This window comes from Anser cygnoides, chromosome 2 (assembly GCF_040182565.1).
Source record: "Anser cygnoides isolate HZ-2024a breed goose chromosome 2, Taihu_goose_T2T_genome, whole genome shotgun sequence".
Lineage (NCBI taxonomy): Eukaryota > Metazoa > Chordata > Aves > Anseriformes > Anatidae > Anser > Anser cygnoides.
Genome location: NC_089874.1, coordinates 24405049 through 24426913, shown reverse-complemented (window position 1 = coordinate 24426913; position 21865 = coordinate 24405049). Strand labels below are relative to the sequence as shown.

Sequence of the window (21865 nt, the reverse complement as noted above, 5' to 3'; positions counted from 1 at the left end):
TGGAGGTCATCTGGTCCAAATCCCCTGCTCAGACGAGGTCACCTAAAGCCACTAATTGTTCTCAGCTCCTTTTCTTTTTTTCTTTTATTTATTTTTTCCTCCCACATACAGGATCAAGTGTGAAGTTGATCCAGCAACATGTCCAGCTTCAGTGGAAGGTCCAGTGTTCTCTGTAGGACCTTGTCCATCCACTGGAGAAGCTTAAAAGTCCACATAGATCAAATCAGAACAAAATCATCCTGACCTTTACCTTTGCCTTTGGCTGAGCATCACATTAAGTCACTAAAGCAGAGACCATCACCATGGTCCTTATTTTTTGGACATGTCAACTTCAGATCTTCATTCATGATTATCAGTACCAAAAAGCGCAGGCAATTACTACAGAATGCCAAGCAATTCTGTATGCTGATATTATGCAATGCTATGCAAGTACTTTGAAAGTCAGTGAACATCTCAAAATCATCATTTAAAAGAACTCTCAACAAACAGGGTGCTGGGAAGATGAACAAATATTTGCTAACTAGTCAGAGCACAGTGATAAGTGGTCTAGAAAATCACAAAACCATCTGTGTTTTAGTAATGCACAGTAGGTGCATATAGCTAGAGCCACACATCAAGAACACAATTAAATTAATCGTTCATCATCTGACACAGGCAGAGATCACACAGCAGGAGCAAATATGGTGCTATTGTGTAATTAAAGAATAGTGCTGTACAAACAGAGGGAGAGGGACCAAATTAAGTTTTCACAGATAAACTTAATTCCTACAACTTCTGAATGATTGACTTTGTAGTTGTTACAAAGATCTGCTGCTGTACAATACACCTGCAATTTTAGTATTACACATTCCAATTAACTGAGTACCAGTACTGAAATCCTTGCACTGCTGAAGTCAGTGTGAGCTTTGTTACTCATTCTTCCCAATGAAGAGTACAAGAAATCACTTAACTGCATATAACACCAATGAATGATTTTTTATTATTATTTTTTTTGTACATAGAAGATAGGAAGGAGTCCTAAGAAAGTATTTAATTGCATTAACGTGAAACCAAGTTGCCCACCAGCATATTTTATCCACTACTAACAAATGAGGAATGCTACAGAAAAACTATTTGTTAAAAAAAAATGCTTTTGCTATATTTCTCAGTGGGGCATTTCCTCCAGCAAAAACACGGCACAAAAAGAAGAAAGAATTCCTTTTGTCAGCATACACTTTAGGCTGCAGGAAAAAAAGGCTACTGGCATATGTCTTGCAATTTTTCGAAAAGAGAGTGAGACAGAAGACTTTAAAGGATCATGTCAATTTTCTTTTTCTGGGTGGGTGAGGCTCAACATGCCTCTTCACTTACAGCTGGAAAATTACACTGGAACAAACATGGCATTACTTTGTCTCTTGTGGGATGATTTAAACATTAAAGAAAGGCAGACTCGGTAAGAAGATAGCAAATACTTATTTTTACAAATATTTTAGCAAAAAGAATCAATCACAGTGAAGATAAGGCATACTGTTCTGCAACTGAAAGGAGAATGACATAGAGCGGGTACAGGAAATGAACAAGGATACAGTGAATGAAATCCAGTCAGCATAACTTACAATAAAAAGCAACTCAAAATAATGAACTATGGGACTTTTAAGCATAATTACAATATGAATAATATCTGGAACATTTAAAAAATATTTTTTAAGGACAGGAAATAGAACACACCGAGGCTGTATCAGAAACTACTACAGAAACTACTAGGATGCTGTACCACCAACAGCAAAGCACTTTGGTGCCAACACTGGTGGTCATCAACCTAGGAATCATATCACCTGAAAATACAACTTAAGCATTCTTTTCACATCTAAAGGACCTATCAGCTTAGAAAGAGTTGATGTGCTGTCCTCCTTCAGTCTGGATATTCTCTTCTCTCTCACCTTAATTGTCATTTACTCTTGCAATTTACAGCATCTATCATCAATTTTAATTGAATTTAAGGTATAAACGATTGGGAAGAAACAGAAAACCATAAACAGACCCACAGGACTTTTGTTTTATTCACCCTGGAATACAACTGAATCTAAACCAGGAAGACTGCAAATTTCGCAAATTTACATTTAAAACCTTGTGGACAATGTTAAACTTTTTAAAGGACATAAAATCCCTTTAAGCAAAAGCTGGTAAGCATTGCATGTTACTTTAAAAAGCAGCTGGCCCTCAGAGGAAGCAAGAGAGGTGTTAGAACAGAAAAGAAGGGCTGAAGGAATGTCTCAGCTTCATAAAGCTGACAGCCACAGCTGATAGTGACAGGGTGATGAGAAATTTAAGTGATGCTAACAAGACCTAGACGAGGTGAGCTAGACATTTCTACCCTCCTTCTTTTGCCAAAAACATTCCCATGATTTTCAAGTGTAGATTCTGATTTACTTACATGGATGCATGATACCAACCAAACTATGGATCTATATCCATATTGGAAGTCATTCTGAGCAACCACATAATTAAAACACACCCAAGAAATGTGAGAAAATACATTAAGAAATCTGCCAGAGTAACCCATTAACACCACAGGTGGTAAGAAATTATATATCTTTTTTAAAAGGCCAACTCAACAACCAACAGCTTGTCTGTCTACTACATGCAGATATAAAACATCGCTTCCCAGCCCTCTTGAAAACGTACTCAGTTCTTCCATCCTGTTGTGTCATGCATCAATTATAATTATGGCAATTTACTGTTTGCTTTTCCAGATAAGATTCTTTTTATAGAATCATAGCAATTAACGCTGACAGTAGCAAAACTGATAGCATTGCCTCTTAAAGTACCCAGTACCTGTAAGACAACACTATTACCTTGCCAAACTTTAATCAAATGTCCTGATCTTTTACAGTTTGTGTCTAACAGAGTTTGTTCCGGCCAAAACAGGTCAGTCTTTTCCAAGAAAGGACTTGAAAACAAAAGCGCTCTTTAATGATGGTGACCTTTTCTTCAAACAGTTCTCAGATCTCATGCATTGAAAGGCGGCCTTCAAAAGTTACACTTCAGGTCAAGGACATGCTTTTTCTTGTTTCCTGAAAATCTGTCCAGTCTGTCAAATTTTATATCTGGTCAGTGGAAAATTCTACTTCAAAGCTGCACTTTAACAGCTAAAATCTCCCGAAGAATCCATCCTCCCTGAGCACACTTAAACATTCAGACATTTGGCAGAAGCAAAAGAATTTTGAGCCAACAAGTCTGGAATCAAATGTCAGCTGTAGAGGGGACCATGTTAGCAATAAAACTTCTTTGACAGTTCCCCCAATATATCAAACCCAAACCTGTTCTTGGATGAACATGTGTCCAAGTCCCTTGCTTCATTTCTGCTCCCCTCTCACTCTTTATCACTGCTAATGACAAAAAGGCTGGGAATTGCTACCCCTGTCCAAGAAGAATCCCCAACACAATCCCACAGGCTCCTGGCTGAGGTGACTGACTCTTTCCGTCCTCCAATTACACCTAGTGCTTCTTTGAATGGCTTCTGTAATTTGCATTCTTCCAGACCTATTGTTTTAATGGTAATCTTTCTCTTCCTGCAATTCTCATACCACCGTCCATTCTTAACCACCAGCTTTTGACATCATTTTTCTCCTAGTTCTCCTCTCTATCACTGCCCAGCTGTGGACAGTGCTAGGCATCACAATGAGGCAGCCTTCCTCTTCCAGGCTGCTACAGCACAGCAGAGAGGGGACCAAGGAGGGTAAAGTGAAGAATGGAGGGAAAACAGAGAAAAAAAGGCATGGATAATGCATGGAGAGTTTTCAACTCTGTCAGTATCAGTAAAGAAAAAAAAAAAAGGGTGGATTTTTTGACACTTCTGCAATGAAATATACCACTTGAAAAGTCCCCTTGTGAAACTGGCTGAAGTTCCATCCACAAACTCAGGAGAAGAAAACAAACCAAAAACCTAGTGTTTAGGTCTCGGTCCATCATCCCACAGAGTACGTGTTTCCTGAGATAAACACAATTCTTTAATGGGTCTCTTAATTTTTCTTAGTTGTTATTGTGGCTGAACACAAAAGTGACCTGCTAACCAAAAACATGAGGCATGAAGGTTTTTGTCCCCGAGAAGAAGCAGAACAGAAAGCAAGTAGTGTACCTTAGTGAGCAGCTGAATCTAGAAGAACTACAATATGCTTAGACCACTGCATTCTTCTGTAACACCATTTTCACTTAGAAGGACTAAAGCAAATGAAATACTAATAGCTTGTGTGACTGAATCAATAGGCATAACTATAACTGATGAGCTCCTCTTTATTTACAAAACTCAAGTGAGGAAGAAATGAAATTTTAGCTTCTAATTCAATTTGACCAAACACAGATTGAACTAGATCACCCAGTGTACCAATATATAGCCAATATCGGGCCTGAGCATCTCCTTAAAAACTTATCAGTATGGAATGGTCAAAGACAAGACCCTTATCATTTCACCAACTGAGCCCAAAAAGTCTATTCAACACAGACACTAAGCTCCTCAATGCTGTGCAATGGCACAACAGAATTTGAATGTTTCTGGTGTAAGTAAAATATTATGCATATAAGACCAAGGTCCAGGAATATTTGAAGCAGTTTCTAAAACTTTGCAAGCCTCTGGAGCACATGCTGCTTTAAGCTTGCTCTTGAAGCAAGTTTATTTGGAACAGTATTTTGAGATACCACACAAGGTCAAACACATTCTTAGCCTACACAGCTACAGTGAGAACACCTTAATATGCAGGAAAACACAGCTCAAGCAGTGTTATTGAGTCCTTGCAGCTCTTTGCTAGTGATTTGCTGCTCATCACCTCCTGTGAGTAAATCAAAGAATGATTTCAACAAAGCCACCAAATTTTCAGGGCCAAGTCTCTCTGTCAAGGGAACACAGTCTAATCTGAAAAAAATCACAGGAATTAGGACAGAAACAAGTACCAATAGATGCTAATTAACTTCTTTATCAGCATGGCTAATTAGAGTGTATGCTACTTCAGGCACTTCTTAACAATAAACTGCATCTCCGAAGGAACTTACTAAATGAGGAATACCAAAGCCCTCTTCCAACACATGCCAGAAAGTTTTGGCTAAAAATCAAGAACTGATTACATCCAAAAGTCTAAGAGCACATTCCAGTTCAGACGTGCACATTAAAATAGTGGCAGCCAAAGTGCTAACACTTGCAATGCTAAACATCCTCCCTAAATTCCCACCTCGGTTCAATATTTCAAGTAGGACCAGCCCCCTGAAAGCAGAAAAAAATATTCCCCAACAGAAAAAGGAAAGATCAGTCGATGGAACAGGCATGGGAACACCACTCATTTATATCTAATTAGAGCTCAGCAACCCAGTGATGACAGATCACAGACTTCAGCAGGCCCATCAAAATGCCTCTCCCCCAGCTGGCTAGGACGCTTATATGTGACAACTCGATAACATTCGAAACAAACAGACAAGATCTCCACAGATAAACAAACCTGGTCTGAAGCAGTAAAACATTTCTTTCCCAAAGCTCTGTGTGACTGCAATAAGCTACCTGCAAAATGTTAAGAACCACCACCTATTTGAGAAGAAATTAAGCTGGGAACCCACACCTTGAAGGTATCTTTAACCTTAACTTCACAATGAGTGCTACACACCATAGTAACTGGTGGTGTCAGTGCCATGAGAAAGTGTGTGATTATCTGAGGGCTTATTTTCAATATTTTGTTAGGCTTTAACAAGTACTGTTAATAAAATCTTGTTCTTTGGTATAGTTTGGCTTTCATTTAATTCAAGGAACTTTTATAAACTTGTTTACATAATTCTCAAAGATGTTGGTTTGTAATTCTGTCACTGCTTTTACAAGGTTAATGGCTGCTGTAATCAAACAGATGAATGAGAAACTGAACTACTTTAATTTTATGCACTTCAGTCAGCCATAAAAACAGCATACTCTGCAGAGAACTTGGGCATATGAAATATGAAACATGGAGAGAAAAAAAACCACCTTTTTGGTGACAGCTTTAGAGGAATGTACAGAAAACAACTAACTCCTATTCATGACAAGCCATGTTACGCTTAGAATCAGAAGCATTTTGAAACCTAAAATCCTAAAACCAGAGATTAAGGCAATCTCCTAGATACATCTGAGAATACTACGTATAATACTACATGGGTATAATTTCAAATTAAAAAAAAAAGGGTAGGGGGTGAGGGGGGGAAATAAAAGCTCACATTGTGATACTGAAGGCTCAAAACTATAGTTTATCTTTTTAGGAGCATATCTATTATCCAAGATGTTATTCATTTAATTTAAACCTCAAACCTCACTTTTTTTTTTTTAGTTTAAACCTCATGCTTTTAATAACTTTATTTTCTAAAAAAATAAAAAATAAATTAAAAAATGGATTTAATTAGAGCTAAATAGCAATGATAATGGAAGTTTCAAGTCCTTTACTCTAGAAATATATATATAGTCTTAATCAATCTGTCTAAAAGAAAGCCAATTAAGACTTGAAAATGCCACAAAACTTATTAAAAGTTGCATATCACTTCATATATTGCCTTCATGACTTTTTTAATTCAGTTAGTTGACATCTATTAGCAAGTAAAAGGCTGGATGTCATCTTACTCCTTTTTAAGGTCAAATAATCTGAAGTTGCAATAATTATATCTCAAATTTGTTTGTGGAACTAAAAGTTTGGACATCTAAACATCATGGAAGAACTTGATTTACCAGAAACAGAAGTTCGTTCTAGAGAAAGGAAGGGAGGGAGGGAATTTTTTGTTTGTTTTTTAAGGTCCGGAGGTTTCCTACTACCTCAAAGAGGTTAGGAGTTGCTTCACACTGTGGAACTCTGATTGGGAGTTATTTGCATTCAGAGAAATGAATTATTTGAATGTGACATTCTAATTTCTGTCCACAGCCACAAAAAAAGGATGGAGGACGTAAATGCGCAGGCTCATGGGGAGATGGGATGGTTATTAATACAACTCATAAACCTCTTGGACCACTGGCCAGAAATCTGTCAGAACGGTGTTAAGAAAGTCGCAAACCCATTATCCACAGGCATATACTCTTACAGGTTATTTAGTTTGACCTCCTCAATAGAAGGAGCAATTTTCAAGCTCATAAATTTTTACTGAGCATATTTTTAGAAAGACATCTATCCTCTTGCAACAAGCCAGGCATAAAAGTGCCCTGTCCACGTTTGGTAGAATGGGAAGTCCATCTAATCCCACACCTAATCTAATACCTTGACCAAAGCCTGTTTAATCAGACTTTGAATAGAGAATATGCATTGCTCCAAAATCTTTTCTTTGGCATTTATACAGATATGTGCTTATTTGTGCAAGGAAGGCTGAGAGACAGTGGCATACAGACACACATCAATACCTATCACTTGAATTTTACTTGTGAACTGCTGCTACAAGCCTTAGTTTCTCCACTGACAAGCAAAATAATTCATTTTTGATTATGCAAATAGTCCTCTGCTTTGTGAATAGGGCCTCAAGTGATTCAGATGTTAATTCTGCTAGAAGTCTTGATGCAAAGCCAGCATTTCAACCATGTCAGTTTTATAACCAAGACTTTCTGACAAACACAGAATTGCAAATTGAAAAATATCTTGTAGAATCACAAGTACATTGAGATAAAGTAACCTGGAAAAGTGTGAAAGTTCTTAACAAGATTTTGTTAATGGGTCTATGACCTGCTGGGTTTGCATTAAGTTACACGTCCCTTCAGTAACTGACAGTTTCCTAATGGCAGCAACGTAGCACTGCTATGCTGTGAAAAGCCAAACCGAAATAACAAAAGAGAGATTTTATCTCGTCCAGCGTTTAATGTGCTAAACGTTCAGGGTTTGTGTTTTCATGTTTTTTAATAAAACCCTCACACAATCCAGTGCATGTTCTTATGAAAACATTCTTGTATTAAACACATTTTTAGACTTCACAGCACACAAAAGAGCAAGTGTAGTGCTCCTGGATTCCAAAGACACAGGGAAAGGAAATGAGTGTGTGAGTGCTTTACCTTGCTGTTTGAGGATGAAATGTGTAAGAAGTACTGTAGATTATTTTGTCTCTAGTTATAAAAGTTCAGAAATATTTGGTCCGCGTAAAAGGTGGTCTATTTTAACTGCATCCAAACTATAACTTCAACATTGACCTAATGATTTTTCCTTTTACTTTGAAAGTACAATTTATTTTTTTTCAGACTGTTGTTATCAAAGTAACTTGGGTTACTTTGTCCTCTCAAATTTTAGGAGATATGAGGGAAGGGAGTATGTTTCCAGATGGAAGCCAGCCATACCAGCTCTGTTATCACCCTGTCTGTGCGACCAGCATGGAGGTACACTGTTCCTGCCACCCTTGTGACCTTCTTGATTGTTTCTGCTCAGAGGAAAAAGAAGTGATAAATGAGACTAAGTAAAGCCCAACAATATTTAATTACCTGACCTGTACAGCTAAGATGGGCTTTACAAACCTAATCCCGGTTTAAGTTTAACAGGCAGTTGGAACAGATAGATGGAAAAGGGTGTTAGGAACCTTCCCTGGGAGGTTCTGAGCAAAAAAAAAAGCTACGTGCATAAAGTTATCTCACACTGACAGTGCAAGTTTTGAGCATCTTTTCAAGGCAAAATCCACATCAGCTCTATTCATATTAACCTCTTCCTAACATCCCAAAGTAACAGGCAAAGAAAACTTGTCAGTACCACTTCTGCATCGATTAATGCAACTCTGAACCAAGCTCCACCAAAGGACAAACAAGCTGTATCAGATCAGAACTGATACAAGTTCAGCTGATATATCCTCATTTACAAGGCTTCCTCCATTCATTTTGTTCTCATTTCTATATTCACTTAGCTCCAGCTAAATCTGCTGGCAGCTGAGAAGCTGTTGAAGTTTGTGCCAAGTGGACCAGACCTTAAAAATTCACAAACTACACAGTTACAGATTGCACAGCTGTAGACTATATCCCACACTGATAACTTCTAGACACCACTATCATGGCTTGTATTTTAATAAATGGGTCAGAGGTGGAAGGTCATGATATCCTATTACCAGTCTCTGAACCATCCAGATCCCCTTCATCTCAGCAAAAAAATGCGATAAATTATCAGCTTCTTTTTTTAATATTGCTTATTCAGGAGGAACATTCCCAAGTAAAATAATGTGGATATTCATTTTCATTGCTTTGAAGACGACAGTGAAGGTCAATTTCTAATTTTATAATACTTCTCTCTTCATATTGATTATAAAGCCCGAAAGCAGTAACTCCACCCTTGCTGCAAGTATAGATCCCTTTATGAAGCGGAAAATGGAACTAAGATGTTTGCAACACAGTCTTCAGTTTATGGGAAAATACGAGGGAGGAAAAAGACCAGTGCTATCTCCCTAAGGCAAGGCCTGACCCAGCCACCTGAGCCTACAGCATCTAGCAACAGCATCTTGGGGGGGGGGGGGTGGAAAAAGAGCAGCCTTTGAAAAACGAGGAAAACAAAAACAAGGCAGAAAAAGATTTTTTTCTGTCCTGTATAACTTCAATTTAAGATATATTTGCTATCATTTCTTCATTGCTTTGATTGTAATTGATGTTTTTCTTCCCATAAGAAAGGCATTAGTGTATGCTTTTTATTGACTATAGTGGCTGCTGTTGTATCTTGTGACAGTACAAAGATCCAGGCTACTGAAAATATTTCCAAAGTATTTCAAAGTTTATAAACAATTCATGATTACAGTCTTAAGCAAAGTATGGTGATCTAAATCGAATATTTTACCTTACTGGAATCATTTACTTCCCTGAATATATGACATTTAAGGAAAAATTGAGTAATTATCAGAAAATAAGGGAATAAAAGGCAGCAATGCAAAAATACTGCAGGAGTTTTATCCTCTCTCTTTCAGGCTTCCTGTCTTCTCAGTTAGCAAGCTTCTTCTGAAGGCATGACCCCATCATTTAATAATAAGTATCCTTCACCCTTCGATAGCGAGTGATTTATATAGATATTAAGACAAAATAGTATCTTGTGTCTTGAAAGGGACTAATAATGGTGCTTAATTTTAGCAGCTGTTTATAAAGAAGTTAGAAATTTGCAATAAACTACTTAGGTTTTTCTTAAAAGAAAAAACAAATAGTTATTGTGCTAAGGATGGAGACAAAAGCATTGAAAAGAAAGGTACGACTGTTGATTCAGGAGTTCGTGTCTTCATTGTTAATCTCATGGCTAAAGAACCAGGACTGTTTCATAATTTCTGAATAAATTACTCATGTCAGAATAAGGATAATTCATTCATGAACTTTCTGTGACAAAAAAAAAAAAAAACAAACAAAACTGTTCTGATGATGACTTCATGAATGAAGACTGTGGTCAGTAGCCACTTGTCTTAAACACAACTTTCTGATGGAAATGGACGTCTTTCATTGGAAGCGTTTGTCTAGACTTGGATACACATCTAACTCACCTTAAACATTCAATGCATTGATCAAAACCAGCACACAGCTCTTCACAAAGGATTTGGTTGTTTGGTGCATGGTGTTAATCAGCTTACTATGTCAGGTCTTAAAGACATACAAGAGACACACATGCACGTATATGCACCCACATTCCTATCCATACATGTAGTGATGCATTTCTCCTGGGGGAGAGGTTTAACACACCAGGAGACTACACAACCTTCTCATATCCATATTTTTCATTTGCCCAAACTTGAAAAGACTTCTGCTGAGATACAATAGGCACCTACTAGTTTAATATTCACAAATGACTAAGGAGAAAAATAAGGCTAACTGCACTGGTTTGAATGCTGAATTGCCATCTTGCTCTGATACTTCTGAAATTCAGGACACAACAGCAGAAAAATACACACAAAACACTCAAAGATCTTAACAAAGACAAATGTCTTTGTGCAGATTTAAAGTTACTTTAATCACAAGGCTAAACAGCACTGCTGCTGTGATTATTCCTTTCATAAAAAGTCAACAAAGGAAAAACAGGCCGAGGAACTGGCTACTTTTAGGAGACATTTCTTTGCCTCAACACCAGCTGGTATCACAGTCCTATTTCACTAGGTGACCATGGAAGGTATTGGCACTTGGAAGGCATCTCCCTGAGGGTCTCTAACCAATTCAAGCAGGGATCCCATCACTTGCTATCATCTCCATTCACATTAACAACCAGCTAGTATTTGTATCCCCTGTTCAAATCACTCCAAGTCACAGGGTAAAAGCTAATACTCTGAGCAGGATTAACTTGGGCTCTACATTTTATGGTGGTATCGTATGCTATAAAAAGAGGGTAAATTTGCATATAACGTAAAAAGATCGACCCTCACCAACTTCCACTTAAACAAGAAAGCCATGAGGGCTGCACAAGGGTTCTGTGTGATTTACAGTTATGTGCTAGAGTTAGTTGTATATAAAGAAAGGATTGCCCCTCTCCATTTATCTGCCATGTTCTGTATTTGTCACCTTTTCTACCCTTTCTGTCATGTAAGAACAGAAGACCAGGCAAATCTGTAAGGCAACAGTTCTGAATCATGCATAAAAATGGGAAGAGAAGAAATTGACTTTCTGTGCAGAAGAAACTTTTGCTCAAAGCAGAACACCCCAGCTGGGTCAAGGCAGAGAACCCCGAAGCTCAGGTGAAGCCAGCACTGCAGGCAGATGGCCTTTCTGAGGAGGGTTAGGCAGATATTCAATGGCATTCCTGAACCTTCTAGTGCTGGAATTAGCAGGAGAGCCCTTATCCATCATCTTCCACATGAATACTGATGATGCACAAACATCTTCTTGAATGGAAGTAGGGCAGAGTCCAAAAGGTCTACCTTTAAACTAACTGACAACAGGCTTTAGGAATCCAAATGGTGAAATTATGGTATCAAAAATAATAATCATCTTTCCTTAAAGTGTTACCACGTTCTTTTCTTTCTTGAACTGTGCCCACGGAAAAAAGGCAGAAGAAGGTCACAGCTCATACTTCAAAAGTACAGAATGAAGATGCAACTGATACATCTGTACTCAGCCACAGCAGGCTACAGCTAAAATATGGGGGGGACACACAACTACTCTGCGGTAGCTGGATAATTTGGAATTTCCATTTGTACTTTTCAGAAAAGCATGACAGTTTTCCCACATGATGGGAGTTCATAAAAGAGTTTAAAATTTATATCATGATTCCCAAAGGGAAACATCATGATTTATATTGCATTTATGTAATTCCAACTCTCCTGAAGGATTCATAATTGTGAGACAATAACATGTTACAGAGTAAAAGAAAGAAAAAAAAAAAAAAAGAAAAAAAGGAAAGGTTATGTTCAGCCAATGAATAGCAAGGAACAAAGAAAGAAGTAGGACAGACTTATTCAATCTCTACCAATTCTGAGCACCCTATCGACAGTAGCCTTCATTCAGTACACCAGAAAGGAGTAAGGAACACAGCACAATTTGAACACGATGAAATGCCATGCAAAACAGCATCACTGTAACCACTCGCACTGTATCTGAATGGGACTGGCCAACTAACAGCTCTCCCACATTCGTCTGAGATGAGCAGAAGTTCACTTCACCTGTTTAAGCCAGTCAGTCCAACTGTTTTTTAAGAAAACGGAATGAATATTGTCAGGAAAAAAAATAGCAGCAAGTCAGGGCTAGGGAGAACAGCAGGGAGGAAAGTGGAATCAAGATGAATGCTCTTGCTACATCACAGTCCCACATAGCAGAGGATCCAACATGTTTCTCTCACAACTAAGCAAATACACACAAACTCACATGTGGAAAAAAGCACAAATGAAGCATGGTAAAAAAATTGAGCTATTAAAAAACTGTCCAGTCATAAAAGCTCAAAAAATTAAAGCTCACTTTTCTTTTATCAAGGTTCAGTAAGAAAGAATACATATCCACTTCCCTACAGCACTGAAAGAGTATTTATTAATAAGTACTATCCAAAAGTCTTGGGAATTTTAAAATCTGACTCCATTCCCATGAGAAGGAACCCAGGAACATCCTTTTCCAAATGAACTGTCATTTTTGAAGCCCTGATCATCTTTATTTTGAAATCTTGTATTCCTATTTGATGCAGTACAAACTCTGGGTAAGGCTGCAGGATGTCCATAACACTCAGAGACCAGACAGAATAATTATAATTTCTGTAATTTCTTTCCCTCTGAATACTTCTTGACCTTAAATATCCAGTGACAACGTGTCCCAGAGGTTTTTGGCTTGTGCATTTTATTTTTAACAACAAAGAAAATCAAAGCTGTTATGACTACAAGCTGCAATGGCTTTGCGGGGACTTTACAGCTAATTGAGCTCTAGCTATTTAGCCTGCAGTAGACACCAGCTTTGCCAACTCTGTATAGGCAATGAAAAAGTTCCCTGAGCTACAGCCAAGCTACTGGCCTTTTTTTTTTTTTTTCACTTCAGAACTCCAAATCAATACAGCTTCTAGGGAGACCGAACTTACCCTCAGACTCTAAAAACAAAGATGCAAAAATCCCATCATAACTCATGTGACGTGAATGCTTAGAATAGTTATTTCTCCGTAATCTTAAATATAATTTCATAAAGTTCCCTGAGGCTTGCTGAGCCAGACATAGATGAAGCTTTAAGGCATTTCAGTTACAGAAATTGAAATTTCTTGACTGGACTTCATGAAGGAAATCTGAAAGTCCTTCAAACTCCTATCACTCAGAAGAAAGCAGCTGTCAAGTTTACTTAATAAAAATAAATTAAAAGCGAAGAATTACTACAGAGAAAAAAGAATAGTTTCTTGTTGGTTTTGTTTTGTTTTGTTTTGTTTGTGCTTTTTTGGGGTTGGGTTGTGGTTTTTTTGTGAGGATGATCTAACAGAAAAAAAAAAGAATTTATTCTTTACTGGCAGACAAAAACTGGATTCCAATTCCAATATTCATGTCTACCTCCTAGCAGTAGCTTGACCAATGACCCCCTAAAAATACACAGATATTGTTTCACTGTGCCCTTGTCCTAAAGCGTATAACCTTCAAGACCTACTCTCTTACAATGAATGGCTTATCACCACCAGTCATCTAACTAGTGCCACGAGGTCACTTGTTGACTTAAATTTGTAAAGATTATTATGCTACATATCAGTCCAAAATCACTGAACTGGGATGTGTGCAATAACTCACCTACTGTTTTCAGGTAATATTTCAATATGAGGTCACAAGAATAAATGTCTACTGAGGAGAAATATAATTTTCTGCTGCACTTCCTTAAATGGCATGGGTACAGACTGTGCTATTTCTCTTGAATAATCTAAAAACATGGATGCTTTACATCACTTGCAGCATTGTTGCTACGAAGCAGTATTTACCATTGTGCAGCTATGAGGAATACTGCGTAATAAATCTCACAGTCACTTACATTAAGAAGTCTCTCTTGGCAAATTGCAGATCTTCCCTGTAATTTTCTCTTAGCAGTTACTGTGCATCAATTTTCTGCAGATAAAAGTTCTGTGAAGATTTATACCCTCCGGAGAGCCAACTTCAGATCAGGAGGCCTCAGAAAAGGTCCCAAATTCAGGAAGTCTGTCCAGTCTGGGGCATAAAGGGGGCCTTGGATTTCTTTCTTGAAGACCCTTTAGGTTTTCATTTTTTGTTCAGGAGGGGGCTGTTTGGGGGGCCCCTTATAAGGGATGAGGGTCTTTTAGATCTTCTACTAAGAACGATAACTGTGTGCCTTTATTCTCTTGTCTAAGGATGAAGTGAGATTTCACATACAGCATGCAAAAATGTAGATTTGTATTCTTTCCAAAGAAAAACTTCATACTGTATACTTTCCAATTTAAAATTGTAACATGGCCACTGTTGAAACATTCGGCGTATGTCAACAATTCCCAAACAGGTTTACTGTGAAGAGGACAGGTAAAAAAGGTGTAGAGCACAGAAGGGAAGACAGCAAAAAGATCTTCAGAGGGCTAGAGGCTTAACTCACATTTTGCTCTTGTATAAGAACGGCCCTCCTCAGCAGTGTCTCAGTACCAGCAGTGCAGCTGAATCCTGTCTTCTTCCCTCGTACAACACAGAGGTAAGGGTGGAAGAGGCCTGAAACTCTGAAGATGTTTTGTGGCCAAGAATAAAGCATCTCTCCACACCTGCTCTACACCAGCAATCAAATTCATTAAGTTTTCTCCCACACATCACAAACTTATTCATTACACACACTGACCTTCTCTACAAAAACTTAAGTTAAAGAAATTTTTAAAGCAAATCCTCTGTTCTTTTTAATCGCATAATGCAAGACAGGTGGCTGTTCCCAAAGCATTTATGTGCTAATTTTCACACTGCTATCCACATGTGGCATTAAGGTAACAGCCTTTGATACTGGATTAGATGGAAAATTATTATCTGGACAGCTGTCAGACCAAAGACATAGAGACAGTCTCCTACCCGAACACTTTTAAAAGTAAAATACAAATAGATATTAATTAAAAGATGTAAACAAAAATAATAATAAAATGAGAAAAATAGACTAAAAGTTGCCTAATCATGACATTTAAATGGCAAAGCACAAACATACCTTCAAAAGATACCTGTTTTACATGATGCTTCAAAACTTCACCCAGGCTCATCAGAAATAAAACATAACTATATATTACACCACCAGAATAGAGTTTTATTAATAACAGTAAAACAAATTAAGCAGAGCAAAGGAGCAGCAATATTTTTTTTTTGGGGGGGGGGGGGGGGGGGAAAACAAATTAAAAAACAGCTTTCATGATTAGAATGAGGAACAAATAATTTTACTGCCCAAGTAACCTTACAAGCAATGTAGCAATAAAACCAAGGCATGCTTGTCTAAATACCTAAAAAGTCGACTCTTTGTCATACTGGCTAAAAAGAATATTATTATTCAGAATTCAAAGATGATAACTATGGAATAGCAAATCAAGCTGCGTCCAGATTTATAACCTACCACACAGTTCAGTATTTAGCCTAGATGAAAGTATGATATTACAGGAAATTAAAGGAATGAAATATCTGAGATAAAGTTTAGGTCAGTGAACTTTTCTGCTGGCTGCAGTGGATTTAATCACATTTTAACTCTGCTACTGAGACATCTCTGAACAGCTGATAATGATAGCTACAGTAAAAGGATAAGCTAGTAATACAGCAAAAGAATACACTTAACACAGAAAACCAATCGTTTGCTAATCTGTATTCAGTAGCATGAGAAAATAGTGTATAAATGATTTCCAGACTCCATACTGTCTCAAATATCACAGTTGGAACACATTTAGTATCCTTACGGTAATATACTGGTGTACAAACAGGAACTAAGCCTGCACCGTGTCCAGAAAATAACATAGGTTATCTCAGTCATATACATACATCCAATCAGATGCCTTTGATTATTATTTTTTTCTTTTTAGTTTCAGGCTCTTCAAAAGTAAATTAGATTTCCCCAGACTGAGTTAAATTCAGAGTGAAACATTCTGTAAACTGCATGCCACTAAATGAAAGCCTATGTTGGTGCAACTGACTTAGACCAGGCTGAAGGAATGTTTAGCAAAGGCTGCCTCTGAATTTCATCCTACATATTCAAGAGAGCTGAGCGGCACTCACAGATAAGCCACATTTACCTCCTTTCATTCAAACTTTGATAAATGGTGGAAGACACAAAACCACATCTGCTGAAAAAGCAGAATTACTTTATAAGCAGAAACATTCACTGAAGTTTCAGCTAAACCTCATCCAATCATCAAGGTTAATTATGATTTTTCTTATGCTGCTTTACTGTTGGTGGGTTGAGGTTTTTTGTTTGTTTGTATGTTTTGGCTTTTCTTTTGTTTGTTTTACTTTTTATTGTATTTTTTTGTTGTTGTTTCAGCCAAGTTAGTGCCTTTTTCCACAGTCACATAATCCATATTTAAATTCTACATCTTCCTGTTTCTCTTAAATTGATCTTTTTTTCTATGTAGCTTTGGTTTTCTTTGAGCCTCATTCTGCTGCTGTCAGAAGAGTAACAATACGCTTCCCTCTGCACAGACAGCTAAAAAATTCCCTCAGCATGACCACTGCTTAAGATTTCAGCCTGTAAGTTCCCCCTAATTAACATCACAGAACACCCCCAATAGGAACACAGTGCAGGAATGCTATTTTCTCTCACTTCTTTACACAAGAAGCCATGAGAAATGTTAAACAGTTAATTTACAGTTGTTTCAATTTACAAACAACCAGACTTTTGCCTGAATTTGCCTTGCACTAATGGAAAATTAGAAAATAAGGAATAAGTCAAAGTCAAAACCTGCCTGGCTCCTCCATTATGAAAGACTTTGGAAAGAAACGCCCTCCTACAGACCTCTGGCTCCTGATACCATCCATACATGCATTTTTTTGATTAGGACAACACTACTACTCAGATAACCAAAATTAGAAGTTGATCTCATCTTCAGCGGTATTTACCCTTGTTCTAATTGTCCCAGTCTAAATTATAAGGCAGGAGGCCTCAGTCAGCCAACAGAGATCTGCTTAATACAGTGTCTCATTCTTACTGCTTTTCAGTCTCAAGCTTATCAGATAACTTCGAGAGCTTATAGAAGCATTTCGTTTCCATTTCCCACCTATGCTGCTAAGATCAGCCACTGCTGTGCTATAGAACACTGCACATTTGAGATGGATTGGATGCTGCAGAGGGGAAAGCAACAGCTTCTTCAGGTCCTACTAGCTAAGCCCACAGCTGCAGCATTACTGTCAAATAATACAGGTCTGACATCACCCCGTGAAAATTGCCTTCTAAAAGTTACATTTGCAATTTACCATCAGTCTTCCTTACTTTTCAGGCCCTAACATTTTCTTTGGACATAATCAAAGTAAAGAAAAGCAAGGGCCAAAATAATCTAAATATAGATTTTATCCCTTCTCACTTACATGTCAGGTATGTCTGACTTCTACACGATATACATACAACAGCTAGGACTGTATTTCTTTTAACAGCTCTCACAGATCCAAATGAAGTTCCACTACCCAGAACACAGGAGTACTTTTACACACAAATAAAACAACAAACAATCTACCTGTAACCTGATTTTGACTCCTGCTAACCAAAAGTCTTCAAAAGTCCAGAAAAAACTCACATTAGCATAATAGTCTGTATCTAGTCCCAGCCTAGATGAATACTTAGAAACACAAAACATGTATATAGTCCCCTCAAAATCATTCAGATACTGCATACTTAAGAAAATATATATGAATTAATACCCTTATGAGCTTTGCTAGACAAGAGCTTTGTTTTATTAATACCAAGTACAAGAATTTTAACCAGCAATAACCATGGTGCTGAACTCACAGCTGAAAGGAAAACTTCTCCAAAGACAGTGTGAAAAATATTTTCATGCAAGTGGGCTTCTATAATTAAAAAAATCAACAAGAAATTTTCTATTCTTGCTCCTAAAGAATACTTATTTATACAGAGCTGATACAACAAAGTGTAAAGGAAAAAGCATTATTCTGTATTTGACAGTTATGTCGCTATAATCTTTCATCTAGACCAAGCTCACATTAAAAAACCTTTTAAGTGTCACTAAACAGGCACAAGAAAACTGTACATACTATTTTCTTATTAAGTCAGTACCCTATAAACTAAAAGACTGGAGAATAATAAACATATTTGAAACACAGGCTGATATGCCTTGAACTCGGCATTGCAAATATTGAAAGCTGTGCTCGTAACCCCTTACACACCTCGTTATCATGGCACAGCTGCAGAAACAGGCAACTCAGATAAAATGTATACCATTATGAATAAATGTGTTAGATCATTCAATAATTATGATTCAAACAAAGCACACAAAAACTGATGAAATTCCTTTATATTTTGGCCACCCACGGTTTTTCTTCCATTGTGAAGAAACTGCCTTTAAAATGTAAAATGTAGCTAAATCTCAAGAAGGTAATCCACAGTATTTTACAAGTTTCTAACTTCGGGATGTCAGTCCCACTAAACGGAGATGTTTTCCCAGTCCAGTGCCAGGCTGGCTCACAGCACAAGCAGACGGGAACACTGCTGCTGGCGTGCAGACGGTGCCAAATGTGCCTGAGGGCAGGAGCAAAGGATAACAGGGCTGCAGCTGCTGGGACTTTGGCTGACATGTCCATGAAACCACACCCTTCACACACAGGACCTGCTCTTTGGACCCTATGGAAGCTGAGATTCTGGGATGTCACTGGCTCTTCCTGCTTCGGGAATGATGCTGAGACAGTCTGATGCTGAGACTATTTTAAATGACATCTCAAAAGCCACAACAGTCTCAGCTCTTCAGTTCACTATCAATTTTAGCTGAGTTTGAGTCAGCTCTGTGATGGCAATTTATTTACTATTTCTCTACCAAAGCTCATTTTTAGTGCCATCCTACAGGGGAGGCTCACACAGAGAAGGCACACAGAACAATTTCTGCAAAGGAGCTTGAGACCGCCCGGCTCAGATAAAGCAGCTGTCACCAGGGAGCATGAAAGAGGCTGACAAGGGAGGATAAAGGGAGCAGAGCAGAAAGCATGACAGACATCTCAGAGTGAGCTAGAGAAGAGTTATTCCCAAACCCATGGGGAAGGGAAAATAAACTAAAGCTAGTCCAAACGCTACACAGCTTTTACGATGGTTTTGTTTTGTGTGCCCTGATCTTCTGATTGCGTTCATCAAGAAAAGCTTTTCTTCTCTTCATGCCGCAGGTATATGACAATTTACATCTACCTTCATTTTAAGGTTCTGCCTCCAGGCAAGAAGCACTACTTACACAGTTCCTTCATCTTCCAGCGGGACTTCTCACACCCACCTTAAACATGAGCGAGCTCTTAAGTACTCACAAACATAGTAAATCTAACACAAGCCAAAGCAGAGGCAGAGCTGCATTATTTAACAACTCCGACACTAGAGTCTTTGTTTTTGAAGAACCAGTTTCTTCCTACAGAGAACACAATCATATAATTTGAATCCTCAAGCTATTCACTACAGCATTGCACTGAAATAAGAAGTGCAACATAATTACAAAAAAAGAATAATAATAATAGTATACTCATTAAATATCTGTGCATACCTTCCCTGATAGCTGTAAATGGGGTTCCTTCCTCTTCTTGTAATCTAATCACCTTCAGTGCCACCAGCTTTCCATTTACCCTGAAAGGGAAAGGGGGAAGGGAAGGAAAAATAAAAAACAAAATTAAAGCAGGAACAGTATTTCTCCTAATAAAACTTGTTTCCCATCATGTACTTATTCAATTTCTTCCTGTCAATACCAATGATTCATTTATAGCACTGTAAGAAATACTTCATAGCTTCCATAATGTCAACTTTATGTTTTCACACCCATATGTAATTCAAGAAATGATCTCAGTTTTCTGTGAGTCAGTCTGTTTCCTTTCTATCACAGCACTAAACTGAAGCTTTGTTAAGAAGTATCACATTGCGGAATCTGGTTTTAATGCATCTGTCCTGTATTTGATCAAATCCCTCAAACAAAAAGGCATATGATTTTAATCAATCGTTCAACTTGTAGTAAATCCATATTTATACTGATTGCCTTCTTCCCACTGCATCACACCCATAATTACTACCCTCCAAAAGCTGTGGAAGTTTGAGATGGGAAATATTTTTTAGGTCATTCTAGGTCATTTCCCTTCAGGGCACAATTGTTCCTGAGGTACATTCTTGACTACACGACCCAGACTAATTTTAGATTATAAAGAATCTCTTTTATACCCTTAAAAATATTTGGTGCTCCAAGGGACAAAACTTCACAACAGAAGTCACTTTATTCTCAAATCTCTTTAGCTGATTTCACTTCTGGAATTTAAAATTTCACTACACATTAATCCCATTCAAGGCCTTAAAACTCCAGTTGGTCCACTTTAGCCAAATTAAATCTCACAAAAACTGAATCAGATTTAAAAATCCTCAGGAAGGAACTCATACCTCTGAAGCTTTAACAGACTCCCAAGATATGACAAGCAATTGTGAGGGTAAGTTACCAAAAAGTTTCCAAATAAATACTATTAATATTTCAATTTTGTTCTCTAAAAGCAAAACTGGCTTTTACAGGCACAAGACCCAAGGAAGCATTGGAGCTTTCACACTCCTGCAGTCATGGAAGCAATTTCCTATTGAACGGGACCCTAGAAGATGTATTCATTTTTCTAAGCAAGATGACATGGACATCCACCAACTCTGAATTCATCCCCTCCCTCGAGCTTCTAATTTTTGCAGTTATATGACTTCAGTGACATGACAGCTACTGTATTATTTCTTCTGATTAACTTTTACTATTACCAGATTCTCATTAGACCTATACAGTGCATTGCACAGTGATTCTGAACAACTTCAGAAACCCTGATTATCAAAAGACACTTTACTTGTCACCTTCCTACTATTCAAAATACTGGCATCAGCTCAAGTCTCAAGCCACTAGTCATTGTTGAAAGATAATTATCAGCTTAGCCCTACCACATTATCTGGATTTCTCCTTGTGATTATCAGAAAAAGATACCTCTTGCCTCATGTAACTTCGTATGTCATACACAGACAGAAGAGTAAATCATAATAAAGGCAGAAGTAGAAAGATTGATGACAGACATGGTTCATATACACGTGCAGTTTTCAATTCCTCCGTCAATACACCTCCCCACCTATCACATGCATATAAATAAGTTAGACACCTAGATAATTTGATTATTTTACAATAGATGAAATAACTGTGCAGGAGGAATTTAAATAAGAAAAGCAAGCTCATTCTGCAGATCAAGAATAGGATGGATCTCTATTCAGCAAAGGCAATGCAGAAGAAAATGGAAAAAGCAGATCACTGAGGTACTAAGGAACGTGGATGTAGACTCTCTTGCCAGAGAGACTAAAAAGTAGCACCTCTTTTTGTGCAGATTATGT

At 37.7% G+C, this 21865-nt stretch overlaps 1 protein-coding gene across 4 annotated transcripts in view; it reads right to left on the bottom strand.

Annotated features, from left to right (window-relative positions):
• Positions 1-21865, bottom strand: part of CDK14 (cyclin dependent kinase 14) — a 328969-nt gene that overhangs the window by 199662 nt on the left and 107442 nt on the right. For all 4 annotated transcript variants that reach the window (XM_066991698.1, XM_066991699.1, XM_013187015.3 and 1 more), the window contains one exon: positions 20025-20104. In XM_066991698.1, the coding sequence (XP_066847799.1) occupies positions 20025-20104 (80 nt within the window). The remainder of the gene's footprint in view (positions 1-20024; positions 20105-21865) is intronic.